This window comes from Dendropsophus ebraccatus, chromosome 9 (assembly GCF_027789765.1).
Source record: "Dendropsophus ebraccatus isolate aDenEbr1 chromosome 9, aDenEbr1.pat, whole genome shotgun sequence".
NCBI lineage: Eukaryota > Metazoa > Chordata > Amphibia > Anura > Hylidae > Dendropsophus > Dendropsophus ebraccatus.
Window position 1 is genome coordinate 50691384 of NC_091462.1, and position 16678 is coordinate 50708061.

The 16678-nt window shown below is 39.3% G+C and overlaps 1 protein-coding gene across 1 annotated transcript in view; it reads left to right on the forward strand.

The window, feature by feature from the left end:
• The window catches only part of LOC138802096 (voltage-gated delayed rectifier potassium channel KCNH8-like), a 340813-nt gene that overhangs the window by 300504 nt on the left and 23631 nt on the right, over positions 1–16678 (forward strand). Inside the window, exons 9-11 of the mRNA XM_069985236.1 lie at positions 4339–4538; positions 6166–6415; positions 8799–9013. Of these exons, the coding sequence (XP_069841337.1) occupies positions 4339–4538; positions 6166–6415; positions 8799–9013 (665 nt within the window). The remainder of the gene's footprint in view (positions 1–4338; positions 4539–6165; positions 6416–8798; positions 9014–16678) is intronic.

The window sequence follows — 16678 nt, forward strand, 5'->3', positions numbered from 1 at the left end:
GGGCCTAGACCTTTAGGCCAGCCAGTTCCAATGATCGGCAAGGGGGCGGGGCCTATGTGCCTATGACGCCACTTAGCACAATCTGCAGTTGATAAAAGATCACTTTTTACTTGAACAAGTACCATGACGTATGATATAAAATAGGGTATGAAAACTGCTTAATTTACCGTTTACACTTGTGTAGAGAAGTCAGAATGAAAAAAGGGGGTGACGGTGTCACTTTAAGTAAGGTGTGTGTGAAGAAAACCTGCAGCTTATAATAATAAATACACACAATCCAGCTCCACCATAAATTGTCCTGTTCAGGCACTATGTTACATCTGTAGTGAGAACAAGACAGAAGAAGTTTCCAATTGCACGAGTGTGTAAACAATTCTTCAATCTCTATTGCTTCTCCAAGAATAACTGCACCTGACATATACAAGATACATATTGTGACTGCTCGTAGTGATGTTATTCATGGTCATAGATTACTACCATTACACATTGTTCTCCATTTAAAGGGGTATTGATCACTTGTATTATAGTGATGTCTGAAGCATATGATAATACCTCCAAAGTGTCCTGACTTCCTTGCATTCTAGATCCATGTCCAGCTATTATTTGCAGATCATGGGGTCAATAAAGTCAGTGGTGTGTAGCAGACAGTATAATTTACAGCCACAATGGAATAGAGACTGTACAAATCTGCCACCTAAGCAACAAACTCATTTGGCCACGTAGCAAAAACAACCTTGCCACCGCTGTCCACAGATCTCCTGGGTGATTTTAACCCTTTGAATCACTGGTCGGCTACATCTTCATTCCTTCTTCCATTAATAGTGATCCACCGCTGTCGGTTCAATTAAACCCTTTAAATCACTGGTCAGGTTACATTTTCACTCTTTTAATAAAACAGTGTCTGGCAGCACAATTCTTGTGATTGTATGTCAATGATCCACCACTGTCAGTTTAATTTAACCCTTTCAATCACCTGCCAGGTTACATTCTTAGTACTTTATTAAAACTGTGTCTTCCAGCATAATAACCGTGATTGTAACCAGTGATACACCACTGCCGGTTTAATTTAATCCTGTCAATCACCTGTCAGATTATATCTTCAGTCCCTCAGTAAAAATGTGTCTGGCAGCAGAATAACATTATACATAAGTGATCCACCAATGTCCTACTGCTTTCACCATCAACTGTCTGTTCTAGGCCCTACTGGGTCAACGAGAGTACTGCTACTGCTTCCACCTTCAGCTTTCTGTCCTCGGCTATGTGGGGTCACTTAGGGGCCTATTCCACGATTATCGTTCGCATAGTCGTTAACGATAAACGATCCAAACGACCGTCATTGCGAAAGACCTGAAATCGTTCACCCATTTACATGGAACGATAATCGTTACTTATGATCGTTCTTGCGGTCGTCTTGTCGTCGCTATTGCATTCGTCACTACTGTGAACGACCGAACATCTTATTCAATGCAAACGATTTGCGAACGAGCAACAATAAAAATAGGTCCAGGCCTTATTAAACGATCAACGATTTCTCGTTCGGCCGTTAATCGTTAACTGCTATTCAAACGAACGATTATTGTTTGATTATTTTGATTTGAACGATTTAACGATAATCTGAACGATAATTGCCCCGTGGAATAGGGCCCTTACACTGTGGCTAATGTGGTCAAATCTCTTACGGGGCAAGTAAGGGCTAAATAAATCTTACCCCTCTGTGTCTTTTTCCCTGTGAGGTCACTAAAACCACTGTTACCACTACTTACTACCTCCCGCAGTAATACTCTGTAAGGATTTGTTCACACGGCTATAAAAAGCTGTATATTGATAGTTGTATTAGTAAGGTTTGTTTCAGATGAACGCAATCTTTACACCCAAAGTTTGGCAAACCTGTTGAACTGAACGTTTCCAAAGTTTGCCCATCTCTAGTTATGTGGCCAAAGATCACCTTGTACTCTCTAAATCATGCTGCATTTCAGCTTATGCATGTGAATGTGGTCGCATCGTCCCAACCAGAAATCCATCTGGGATAGATTTATCATGTTGGTCAGGTTTAGTTGCAGACCCTTTTTTGGTTTGTGGTACAATCCTATTCACTCAGATTAGCTGAGATGAAGAAAAATTCAGGCAGGGGAACACAAGCAATTTTTAATTGTACAATCCACGCATTGTACAACGGCCACACTGAGTTTAAAATCGGCCCTGCAGAGAAGCTGAAAAAAGTATATGGTATTTGCATGCTTTAAACGATATATTAAAAAAAAAAAAGACTTCTGGTACGAAATAATTCATGACATAACCTCTTTAAAGTTTAAGTTTTCTTTTGCTTTACTTTGTAATATACTTTAAACTTGGGTCTAGACTTTAAGAATTGTATAACTTTGGCTTTCGGCAATAAAATGATACACTCCAGTACAAGCTCCTGTATCAGCAAATAGCGAGTTATCAACGGGCTCCTATATTTTTGGTGTTCGCATTTCAGAACAATTTATTATGAACATTAATGTCCCTCCACTTGTGTCGATGTAGGCATCCATTTCATGGAATATTTTCTAGCATTCTATAGTGAAGAATATTTCAGAGCCTGACTACGATTTCCAATCTACAATTTAGAGGGCTTCAGATCCTATTGTATAACGTAAATGCAGAGATTGTTCCTTCGGAGCCTGCAGCAATTTGAGCTCCCGCTATTTTAATGTCAGATATTCACAATGTTTTGAAACAGTGGAAGTGGTTACATTGTGTTCTCCTAAAGAGCTTGTAGGCATCACCTTAGAGGGGTCTCAGGCTTCTGCTGTTATTCTGCTTGGCGGGGATTCCTGGCTGTTATGGTGGAACTAAGATAATTGCTCCATTAGCATGTAAAATAGAGATCAGCACTAAATTCTCTGCTTAGACCTTGCAGATGTCTTGAAGTACTCAGTAGTTATTATAAACAGTGCTACATAGACAACCTCTAAAATTATTAAGGATCGGTTTCCAGAAGGTTGTACTATTGTAGCAGATTTGGATCCTTAATGAGGTCATCCTGGTTAGAAAACAATTTTTATATAAACTAATTGGAAATTCTGAATTATTTGATGTTGAGGGTTCCTGTCTCTTAGCTGTAGTGCAAAGAGGTTACAGACAGAATCTATAGCTGTGGAGGTTGTGGGCTTTTCTGCAATACCCTATAAACCTATTGATTAGAATGAATATTGGGCAATGCTTAGTTTTCCCAGTGAAGGTACCTTAATGTTTTTTTAAAGATAGGCATTAACATTCAGTTCAATATTATACACAGGTTATACTATACACCAAGTTTGAAAAGGAAACAGATGCTAAGTGCCCATGGTGTGGGGAAGAGGGAGGCAACTTTATATATATATATATATATATATATATATATATATATATATATATATATATATATAGTGGTTGTGTAGGGAATTGCAAGGATTCTGGAATGGAGTGTATAAAAAGACGATACAGAAAACAGGCCTGCACCTCAGATATGAAAATCTCTAAGAAGATCATTAGGCTCGTACTAAGACTGTTCTTTTATGCCAAGCTTCTAATAGTTAGGAAATGACTTTTGCCGTTGACAACCAATATATGGGAATAAGGGAAAATGTGTAAATCGGTATGAAAGAAACAACTGAACTAATGCTGTCTGAAGGTTTTTTTGCTTGTTTTGTTTTTCAGTGGTGGTGGTGGGGTTATGGAAGGATATTAATATGTATTAATTTATTAATGTATTCATAGCATGAAAATTGATTAGTTTTTAAAGGAAAAAATATTATATATCGGTATAAATTGGAAAAAGAAAAATGTAACAGTAGTGACCTGCCGATTTTGGCAGGATTGGCCAACAATCATATGTATGAAGGCCTCTTGATTCTCCCGACAGAACAATGTTGGGGCGGAGAGGGGTTTAGCATGCTAGGTTGCCCAGTACTTTTGTTCTCAGGGATATAAGCTACTGACATGGGTGTCTGGTAGTGGCATTCTCCCCTCTCTCTATTCTGTCAGCTGAACCAGCATAAATTAATTGATCAGATAGATACTGAATAGATAAATGGATACTAGGTAGATAATTCGAAATTGGATAGATATATGGATACCAGATAGATAGATAATAGATAAATATGAGATAGATAGATGACAGACAGATAGATAGATAGATAGATAGAGTCCGAGTGCTAAGAGATTCCCTTTAAAGGCTATTGAATCCAGGAATTAATGAAAAGACATGTAAAACAATCGCTCTCATTTCCCTTTTGTTCTCAGAGGTTAAGATGCATAGTGTTGTTGTCTCCTGATTTTTACATTAAAACCTTTTCCCCTTGGTCTTTTGCTCAGCCCTCATGCACGCTGTTGTGTTTGGTAATGTGACTGCCATCATTCAGAGGATGTACTCTCGACGGTCTCTTTACCATACCCGTACCAAGGACCTGAAGGACTTTATACGGGTGCATCGTATGCCCAAGCCACTTAAGCAGAGGGTGCTGGAGTGTTTCCAGACTACATGGTCAGTCAACAATGGCATTGATGCCAATGAGGTATGTGTGATGAGTGTGCTGGGGGCCATGTATAAGCAGAAAATGGGTAGTGATATTGTAGGTTTTTAGAAATGAAATGTTAGTGGATGCCAGTTTCTTCTTTATGTCACCGTTGGACCTGTATATATAAAACATTTACAGTTACATAATATAACTGTGGTTTATTGCCCACTTAAGGATGCATTCTTATTTCATATAGGGAATTATTTTAGCTCTGAATATAGTTGATTTTCTAGAAACTCGTCCAAGAATAGTAAATCTAAGCGTTAATGGTTGTACTAAAATAAATGAGTCACTGTAACTCTATTAAAGCTACAAAATGACATGATGAATATTGAGACTTCAAGCTGTGCTAGCGCTAATAGTACAATAAAGTAATAAATACGTAAACCATATATTACCTCAAGGACAGACCAAATCTATGCTTCGCCGTAGGTCAGGTTATCTAAGCTCAAGGATATTGTAGTCTACAAAAGTCTCTAAAACAAATGGCATTTTACAAGAAACCATCAAAACATTTAGGCTATGTTCACACACAGTAAAATAAAAGCAAAATGTGCACAATATATGCAAAATAATACAGCTGTATTTTCAATGTAATCATATGCTCTTTTGAAGTCTATTGGAAATTGTTCAGCAGTGTATAACGGTAGAGAAAAACGGCCGTAGTTGAGTGTGGGTGTAAAATAATAAACATCCTTATAATATACAGGAGGGAAAACTGCTGTTTTTTTTCATCTGTTAACCATGGTTTTTGGTCTGGTTTTTTTCCCAGCTGTTTTTTTTTTCGGGGCCATTTTGTAAGTTTAAAAAAAAAAAAGGCAAAAAAAAAAAAAGTGAAAACATAGCCTGAAGCAGTGATGTCTTGCTAATATGCATGACTGTGGATGAAAACTTTTATGTCATTATAAAACATTTATTTATTACAATAGCTACAGAATGAAAATGTATTGAACACTCGTTTGATCTTCATAAAGGCTTTCACATAGCTACATATCTCCAGCTGTGCAGTACAAGCTCTTTTTGATGAGCGTCCCACTGGCCAGGTCATTCCTGGTCTTTCCTGGACTAGATGAGGTCAGAGAGAACATTGGAGACTAGGTTTTACCCAAGATAAATCCAATTCTTGTTAACAGAGGACTCATATTGTCAGATAAGAAGAAAAGCTTTGCATGCTGAGGCCATGTAATTCCACTGTGTGCATTCAAGATGACACAATAGCTTCTTCAATTGCCGGAGGCTGGATGTATCTGTGGAGATCCCAGTACAATAGAAGTAACCACTGTTATTCTCTCACAACACAGTGATGCAGAGCAGTCCGCACTGGTAGTCACTCTTGTATTAGATGTAATTGTCCCATAGAGACTTATAGACCTGTCACATCTTTCTTATGTTTTTTTTTCTTTTTACTTAAATTAGTTCAATGCTTTCTAGCTTTTTACCATAAAGTACAGTGTAGTTACATAGCACATTTCTTGTGGCTCCCTTGCTACTGTCTTACACTGTACATACATTTGACTATTGAATAATCTTCTTTGTTTTAGTGTATATTGGATTGGATTGTTGCTAGTTTGTATATTGTGTACTTACTTTACATATTTTCCGCCCTATCTGTTTTCTTATTTAGCTTCTTAGGGATTTCCCTGATGAACTAAGAGCTGACATAGCCATGCATCTTAACAAGGAGATCCTCCAGCTGCCAATTTTCGAATCTGCCAGTCGAGGATGTCTGCGTTCTCTATCGCTCAGCATTAAAACCTCGTTTTGCGCCCCAGGAGAATATCTGATCAGGCAGGGGGATGCTTTACAAGCCATATACTTTGTTTGCTCTGGATCCATGGAGGTGCTTAAAGATAACACTGTTCTAGCCATCTTAGGTGAGTTTTCTTTTCTTAGACAAACTATGGAGCATCCACAAGAGTGGAATACATAACAATTTTTAAGAGATAAAGTCCATTTACAGCAATATCTGTAAAGATTAAAAATTCAGGGACCTTAGCTAGCAGTGCCAGGCAACGGCTGCAAGGCCAATAAAATCATGGGATGCATCAAAAGAGGCTTCTATGCTAAAGATATGAACAATACGGGACATTAGGGACTTGAACTCCGGTCTTAAATTAGGCCCCGTCACCTTACCGGATGTCTTAGTAATTCTGCACCATACCTGCTCCAGAGAAGGTGTAGATTTCTGCCATGGGTTGCACCTACTTGTACGCCAGGGTCAGATCTTGATAAATGTGCCCTATAGTTTTTCCTCTGTACAAATCACGGGCCAGACCTTACAAGGAACATTGTGTACAGTTTTTGGCACCAGTATATAAGAAGGACATTGCTGAACAGCAGTGGTAGCGGAGGAGGGCGGCCAGGGTAAATCAGGGCATGAATGGACAGCAGGATCAAGACAGAATATCAGCTTAGAAATCCAGTCCTTTATTTATTAAGTCCAAATTCAGGTAATAAGTCAAATATAAAAAAGGTCTTACAATAATGCCGTGAATAAGTAGTGCCATGCGTATAGAGACTATTATAGGCTCAATACCTGGGCTGTTACTCATTCATAGCAATATTGTTAGTTTTTTGTTTAGATTTGACTGAAGACCAAAATTAGGATTTAATAAATAAAGGACTGCAAGCAGTGCAAGATTTTTCAAAAGTATTAGTTCCATGCTCCCTATAAAATGCTCAGGATGCTGGAGATATGGACATGTGGAGGAAGTGTTTGGGAAAAGATGGTTTAGAGGCAAGCTGATCAGAAGTACAAATATATGAATAGACAGTAAAGAGATCTAGTGTCCTTCATATACCTAGGCCTGTAACCATGACAAGGGGGCATCCTCTTAATTGGAGAGAAGAAGGTTTCACCATCAACACAGATGGGGATTCTTTACTCTAGGAGCTATAAGACTATGGAACTATTGAACCAAACGAATTTGTGATAGCTGATTCACTAAACAAGTTCAGGTTGGGCCTGGTTGCTTTAATCTTAAATATATAATCTTACAAGTTATGGTTAATGCATTTCTGGAGGGATTTAATCCACCTGCTATATTTGGAGTCAGGAAGGGTTTTTTGTCCCTGCTATGGGGCAATCGATATTTGCCTAAGGGTGCCCTCACACATCTGTATCCTTTCTGTTTGGCATTTTTCATACCAAAAAAGCCACACACATGCATTTGCAATTATATGGTGTTTTTGACTTTATGTTTCAATGATCTTGTTTGTGGTTTAGACGTTTTATTGTGCTGATCTTTTTTTCCTCTGCCAACACATGTCCTAGCTGGTGGACCACAAAAGGCGACAAAGATGCCAGAAAAAAAGCCATACGTACAGCAATGGCGTTTTTGAGAAAACCAGAACAACCCCTTTGAAGTCTATGGGCAACAAAATGCCAAAGTTTGCAAAAAAAGTCACAACCACTACAATTCTGCTAATAGAACATAAGTGATACAGGAGTAGAGAGCCGATGCTGGCTTGGGACACCAAGGGGAGGACTATGACAAAATACCTCAAGGAAATCGTAATGGGCATTATTGTGTCATGAAGATTGATAACATAATATATTATATTGAATTACACATACATAAAAAAAACTATTACATAGCCTAAAATTCACTCTATAACACATTTATTTTATAGTAACTCTAATGCTTTGCAGCTCAGACCTTGGCTTTCCTCATTGGTATGCAGCCAACACAGTAGAGTGGGTCTGAGAGCATAGCACCATGTGGCACACACTGGGGAAGATATCCTCATGAAAGGATGAAGAGGAAGAAGACTAGGAGCTCATCCCTATCAGCCTGGACTTAGAAGTAGCGGGTGCAGGAGGGAGAATCAGAGCAGAGCGGTAGTTGTAGGCTGAGAGCAAAGCACCAGGTATTCACAGAGCACAACTACAAACAGAACAGGAAAGTGTGCGGCTCAGATGTGGTGACACAGTAATGTCCCTTTCTTGGGGGAGAGGGGGAGTGATCTGTGCAGTCACACTTGTCACATACCCTAAGGACAGCCCTGAGCATAATATATAATAAATCAAAGCCTTTTTTTGTTTTCTTCCTCAATACTAAGGTCATGGAAGCTTCTTCCTTAGGTCAAGCAAATTGTAAAAAATATACTGCAAATTTTTTTAGCACTGCAATAAAAACAAATGTATTGATCAAAAATGTATTCATACAATGCTGCTGTAGTATTTTATAGGTGGGGATTATTATTATTATTATTATTTAAAAAGTTTTTTAAAAATTGCATTTCTAATCTTTCTAGGAAAAGGAGATCTGATTGGTTCAGACAATCTCAACAAGAATCGGGTGATTAAGACCAACGCCAATGTGAAAGCCTTAACTTACTGTGACCTGCAGTACATCAGTCTGAAGGGACTGCGCGAGGTTTTAGAGCTCTATCCAGAATACTCCCATAAATTTATCTCTGAAATCCAGCATGACCTCACCTACAATCTCCGAGAAGGCAGTGAAGCAGATGTAAGTCTACATGTTGTCAGGTGGTGGCGGTGGTGCTTTTACTTTCATACATAAAACGTTACTTCAATTATAAAGGTTCTAGATAATGTACAGTATATTACAAAATGTATAGGAGCACAAAGAAATGCATTCACAGTTCCATATAGGTTATTTGTGAACTGTTCAAATATGTGAATGAAAAACGGAGGAATATAGAAAGCATTTGTGATTCTGCAGTCAGGTGGCCTCTGAAGTGTATTTTGTAAATGTGAACATTCTGTTCGTGCTGAAACACATCGCAATTATAGAAGTGAGACAAAAGAAATCAATGAAAGTTGGTTCTTTATCAGAAAGAAAATGATACTTGTTTAGAGTTGTGCAATGATGTGACAATCCATGGTAAGAGCGTAGATAACAATGACATCTATTATGTGGTTGAATATCATCCCCTGCTTATTGTAAATGCCTTCTTTTTTATCCCCTTTTCCTTCTTTTCTACAAGTTAGTAGTTTGTGATTTTAAAGGGAATGCAACACTTGCATTTTTGTGGCTAATGAAAGCCATATACAGTATATTCCTATTTTCTTATGTTTTTGTTTTGTGAATGTAGTTTTTATTTTTATTTTAGTTTCTGTACATTATCTTGGGGGTAGCCATCTTATTCAAGCTGCAGTTAACAGTATTCAGAGATATCGTTTACAGCAGCCTCATGGAACATAGAAGACTATGAATAGAAACTGTTCACTGACCTCTATGAAATAGTGTTCTAGGCATGCTCTGTGACCTTTGAAGAGACTACTGTGTAGGAGGGAAAGGTTGCTATGACACTCGCCTTTTGTGAATGACGTTATGGAGTGCAGATTTCCATTCTGCAAGGGAAATCTATAATTTTCAGGGTGGGGCACAATTTCTATGATGTTTAAACCCACAGAAGGGATCTTGTACTTTTTTTGTCTTTCTGTATAGTCTAAAAAACAGCAGCAGCATAGAAGTTATAATAAGGCTGTAGTAAGCCGTCTTATGGAGTCTTATAAAGCTGTCCCTTTTTCTCTCTCTGCATGTTTTCCCAGGCACTCCCCCTTCCATCTTCCTCCTCCTTTCCAATAGACTTGTCTTGCTTGTAACCTGACCCCTTAGCTAGCTACAGCACAGGTCAGAGCAGATTTTTAAAGAATGGAGGACTAGTTTAGCAGGGAGTAGGGATGACTGATAACAGCATTTTTTTTGTCTCATAAGACATATTACAAAGTTTCTTATATATGCTTCTACTATTAAAGGGGTACTCCTGTCCAGGGGTATTTTTAAGCTATGGCCAGGGAGGGGGTGGTTATAGACAGCGGAGGTCACTTACCTCCCCGGTTCCAGTGCCAGGTCCCGGATCGCGGCACCCTGTACACCCGTCCCGCGGCCACTTCCTGGTGTGAGCTGCAGCATCAGACGTGACGTCTCAAGGCAGCTCAGCCATTTAGTGGCCATAGCGGAGTCCAGCCTCAGCCGCTGAATGGCTGAGCTGCCTTGAGACATCACGTCTCATGCCGCAGCTCACACCAGGAAGCGGCCGCGGGACGGGTGTACGGGGTGCCGCGATCTGGGGCCCGGCGCTGGAACCGGGGAGGTAAGTGACCAGCGGCGGCTATAACCACCCCCTTCCCGGCCATAGCTTAAAAATACCCCAGGGCCGGAGTACCCCTCTTTAATATATGTAACGTCTGTTGAAATGACAGTGCTTGTTTAAGTTTGCTGCTCATTAATACTTATTATAGACTGCTGTGAAGTAAGGTCCCTATTACAGAGGAAGGCTATCTGTAATAAAGACAACAATCAGCTAAGGAGCCAGTCATCGGTTGATCAGCATGGTATAAAATTATTGGTCGCTGGCCATGTATCACTACATGTAATGGCGATGTGTCAACAACAGCAGATGAGAGGGCAAAGAAAATTATAAAGATTTATGCTTAACTGTCCTTGTTCCCCGGTGTCCTCCTGGCCTGTCTCTTCCTTTTTCCGCTGACCGTAGATGCCTCTGATGCTTTAGCACTTGTCTCTGCATTCACTCAGCCAATCACTGGCAGCGGGGCCAAGTAAGTGGCCTGTTGGGAAGTGTCAGCATGGGCTACACTAACCGGGGAATCCCTGAAACAAGCCAGGAGGACACTGGGGGAGTGTGGACAAGTAAGTATACCTGACACTTAACACCATTGATGGGCATCAATGATAATCTTGATGGGAGAGGGCTAGATGTTATGCTAAATATGACATTATCCCAAATGGTGAATGCTGTGCAAAAAAAAATCTTTAATTCCAGAATTACTGATTTTTGGTCACATCAAATCTCAGAAAAAAATTGCAAAAGATTATCACTATGGCATAGATATGTCAGCTCACCCTTCAACAATGGGAAACAGCAGGCATATGTCCTGTATGGAGCATGGAGACTGTAGCAGAAAGAAGAAAAGGGAAAATGTGAGTCCACATAAAGATTTCACAAACAAACTTCGACATCCATAAAATAACGCCTACTCGGTTTGGAGACAAGCTCCTTAGTCATGGTATTACATGGTCTAGTATTGCACATATTTACAACAAATTACAGACACCTGGACCTGATACCCCTCCCACAGTGGGGTGGGATTACACCTTTATCTCCAAAGATAATAGAAAAAGAAAAATTGCATAGTACATAATAAATAGCATACAACATACTATAAATACAGTAATATAACATTAATAAATGTAAGCTAGACCATTCTTGAGATTCAATCCATGCGGGGCATGAGTCTCTAGATGTAAGATCCAAGATACTTCCCTCAGACATAGACAATGATTCCAGTCTCCTCCTCTTGGTGGTTTATTAATTCTCTCAAAACTTTTCATGAGGAAACATCACATTCGTGGCACTCCACAAAGTGTCTGGAAAGGCCAGAGAGGGATCTTTTTTACTGAGAGTCTAGCAAATGCAGAAACTCCACCTATATGTTCAGCCAAAGTTTTTCATTTCCCTAGTGGTACATCCCACATACAGTACTGTAATCTGCAAATGGTGCACTCATTATGCACCACATAATACATGTATGAATCTAATATCTGATATCTGGGCATAGCACAGTAATAACTACCCCATACTGTGAGACAGATTTGTGGCTGATCATGCTTGAGTACACTGGGGAAAGGATGTTGCCGAAACGTCTGGCCGTTTACTTTAGGAGTGGATTACGTACCTGCCAGAGTATCCTATAGAATCCTATAGTATACCCTAGAGCAAACAATATACTGTATACCTGTATCACTGTAATTGTACTGATCTTCATAAGGTAAAGATAACTTGTCAGTATTACTGAACAGTGAATAGTATAACAATATTTCCCCCGGATTTGCTTAATTGGGGGAGGGGGGACTTGCAATGGAATAATGGAATACCCTATTAGGCTTAGATACATTCTAATGCTGATGGCACTTGAATCAATGGGCTTTGAGAATTGGAAGATGTCTCAGGCGTCGTCACTCACTGCCTTTTTCACTTGGTATGCTGGGATCAATTCTCAATTCATTAGCCATCTGTACAGTACAACGCAGTGACATAAAATCCTTTAAAAGCACTTTTTATTGTCAGCACAGGGCAATCCACTATTATACCTTCTGTGTAAATGTAATAATGACCATCATGTTATTACACTAGATGATTATTAAGGGGTTGCCTGGTTTAGAAAATCATATGTTAATAGCGGGGGTCACAGGTTCAGGACCCTCATTCATTAGCGTAAGAAGAGAGCAGCTACAAAGACTATCTCTCACTCTAGGGGACTCAGCACTTTCATGCCCTACAAGAACAGCTCATTGAGATTTATTAAGGACTATGCTCCATTCCACTTTCTACCCGATTCCTCTACAGATTACAGAATGGGACAACGGGACAAGGTTCCCTTAACAATAAATGGTGTCCAGCTTACTGTTAGTACTGTTGTACCAATGTACTATCCATATTGGACAGACCTTTTCTCAATATGAAGATTGTACTGGCATTGCATATCATTCTTTATATCACAGTAAAAACAATATTTACTAGTATATCATAGCTGCAAAATCCATTTACATATGGAAAGATCCAACTCCCATAGTCAGTAACCTTTAACGCAAGAAGAACTGCAAAACATATTTTGCATTAATTTACATTAGCACTAATGCCTAATGGGAGTTTCCACATCACATTGAGCAGCAGTCTCTATATTTCATACTGTTGCGCTGTTTATTCCAGATGACGCTTTGTGCAGCATATAGATAGCATGAAACACAGACCATAAACCTAAATTAACAATCCCTTAGGGGAAGGGGGTTCTCAGTCTCGGAGATGTCTTCTGATCTATATATAGCTCTCGGATCTATTCATAGCTGCACTGAGCGGCAGCCTCTGTTGCCGTAACCCCACTGGGAAAAGACGCTATAAATAAAACTTGCTGTGCTGGATTTCCTCTTCGACTACCTAATTAACTGACTTAAGATGCATAAAGATTCTCGCACATATAGAAGAGGGAAAGCAAAACTTTACAGGTGCCACTCTCACCAGCTGCTGGGATTTCATTGCTGCCCAGATAATTAACATGAATATTTCAATAGTTTTAATATGCACAATATGTGAGTATTATTAGCGGAGCAGTCTGTAAAGGGGTCCCATAGGCATTATGTCATTCTACAATTATCAGTAGTCAGAGTAATAGGGATTCATACAAATGATAAGCCACATGAATACACCACTGTATTACGGCAGATTGGTTTTCTCATTGTGATATATAGATCTAACTTGATGCATATTTTAAAATGAAACATATTTTGAATGTACATGGATGCACCATTGGACAGATATATACATACTATTCCCCAATGGGACTGCTTTATTTTGATAACCTGTCTCTCTTGGTTATGACCACTTCATACAATACACTACAGCAGTCACACCTGCTCCGTTCAACTGCAATCTCCTGGTCTGCCCTGGAAGTATTAGCAATTTCAAACAAATAAGGAGACTTGTGGGAAAGTATGGGTCCTATTACACCGAGTGATAAGCTGCCAAATCAGGCCGATTCAGCAGATTTTCCCTCCCTGTAATAAAGACTACAATCAGCCGATGACAATGATCATCGGCTGATTGTGTCTTCTGGTCCTAAAAATCATCAGCCGCCGACCACCCATTGCTACGTGCTACGATTTACATTACTTACATTATGCTTATGGTACACATTTAATTACACCAACTTTGCTCAACAGGAAATCCCTTTAAGAGTTCACTGTGGAGCAAGATACTGTGGGTGCTATCATACAATCCTGTAAACTGTTGGGTGGCAGGCAATGGGCGCTGAAGCTACTAAGTTAGTTATTAGGAAACATGATACTCACTGTAACTAATTCTCTCTGTGATATTATCTCTTTAAGATGGATATATTTTTTACATCGGGTTTTAGGATGATTATTTTTTTCTGTCTGTATTCATTATGGACTCTTATGGATTCATTGATGGACTCTTACAGGCTAATTTAAGGTTCTGATGGTTGCAAAAAAGTACTAGCTCATTTTAAAATATGAGAATGAGCTGCCTGTGACATATTGACTTGCAAGGAAGTAATCACGACACAGCTATTTGGCATTGCAAGTTTCCCTGTGCCCTGCTGAGTATAAGCAGAGTCTGCGGGGAGAACACAATCAGCAGTTGCGGCCACACCAGCTACTTCCCTTTCACAATCAGGCAGCTGTATTCACAGAGTTAGCGCCTTGAACGAAGATATGGATCCACTGCCAGAATGAAGCAGAAAGGGCTGGCGGGGATGTAATTGCTCAATACAGAATGACTCTGTTCAGAGAATTGTTTGAGCAGAGCCAGCAGGGAGTTATGTTAGGAAGTTAATTGTACAGATACGATTAGTCCCTATTTAGTGACAAGTCAACTGATGCAGTAAATAACCTCTTCAAGAATGCAAAGGGGTGCCAAAGGTGCCAACACATTCTCATTTGGCATCCTGATGGCACGCCACCTGGACTGGCTCCACTGATTATTGTAGCATAGGATTTAGAATGTGTGTTGAGTCGACACGATTTGTTATCTCTTACAAAGTTTAGCGGGCATCCTTAAATCTTTAAAACCATCTCAATTTAAGTATGTAAGTAAAAATCTATATATAAAAGTAATTATCCTGTGATTAGGGAACATTACTGCTGAGATTTATAGCTTTTCCAGATATATTTAGCATATTACTTATCTCAGGGAGACCACCCAAAGGAAACACTGTCTGCTGCTGGTTAAAGTGCTTAATACAATAAAAATCCTAGGTGCTTTGGGAAACATCAATATGCAACAAAGTTTGTGGAACCACAGTGACGAGTCTCAGAACACGTGACTAGCCAGATAACCCTCCAGGGAAGGACCTAGAAAAAGGGAGGGCTCCTGTATAGAGACCACCAAAACTCCACTTCAAGCCTGATATGACCAGAGAAACAGCAAAGCCAAGTAACCATCAACAGACAGCTGTTTCAGGGTGTTGCTCCCCATCAGTGTGGAGTAGGATTCTGGGTGGGAGCAGTGCCTAGTAGACCAAAACGGCAAACAGGTGACTGATTTTAGAGAGACCAGCTGTCTGTGGATGGATACCTGGCTTTGGTATTTCCCTGGTCATACAGACTCGTAATTGAGTTGGATATTGACTGAAGGGGCAACTTATGGTGGTTTTGGAGGTCTCTGTACAGGAGCCATCACTTTGCTAGGCCCTTACCTGGAGGGATATCACTGCACCAGTCCAACATTAAGAGACCGAACCCTTTACAAGAAACCAAACAGGCAGTACATACGAATTGTGAGAGTAAGTGACACAAAAAGTGGACCCATTCTACAGGGCTTCTGGACATCTCCACCGTCTGTGCATATGAATGATCTGTCTATGGTATCAGAGTTGTGCGTTATATCAACTGAATGTCACATGTTATATGAGCTCCTGAATGTCACATTATATAAGTGAAACTTATTTCTTTCCTCCAAGAATGAACAATAATATGTATGTATATAAACTCTTCATGACCACACAATTTTATAAGTTTTTTCATTAATGCCTTCAAAGTGCTATAACCTTTTAATTTTTCAGTCGACAAACCTATAGCTTGTTTTATTGCGGGACAATTTGTACTTTCTATTGGCACAATCTTTAGGTACATATGACTTTTTAATTGCTTTCTTTTCCTTTTTCTTTCTGAAGCAAATTCAAACAAAATACAGCAAGTCCGGTGTAGTTTTCTTCATTTTTATTTTTGTAGCGTTCGCCCTGTGGGATAAATAAGGAGATAATATAATAGTTCAGGTTGTTATGGATGTGGTGATATCAAATATGTGTGTTTTTATGTTTTATATAAAAATTATTTTGTAAGCAGAAATTGTGTAGATGTGTAATTTTTTTGGGGAGAGTTGTAGGGATTTTTTTATGCTTAATATAATAAAATTATATTTTCCAAAACTTAAACTTTTACTTTTTATTAGTCCCATAAAGGGACTTTGAAATTTTATAATATAATACAACTAGTATATTGTAGTGTATTATTCTGTCAACATATCATTGATCGGTGACCTAACTGGCCTTGCCAGAGACAGAGCTGAGTAGACACATATAAATTGTATACCAGGGGGCCTCATTACGCCTGCTTTTATAGAAAATA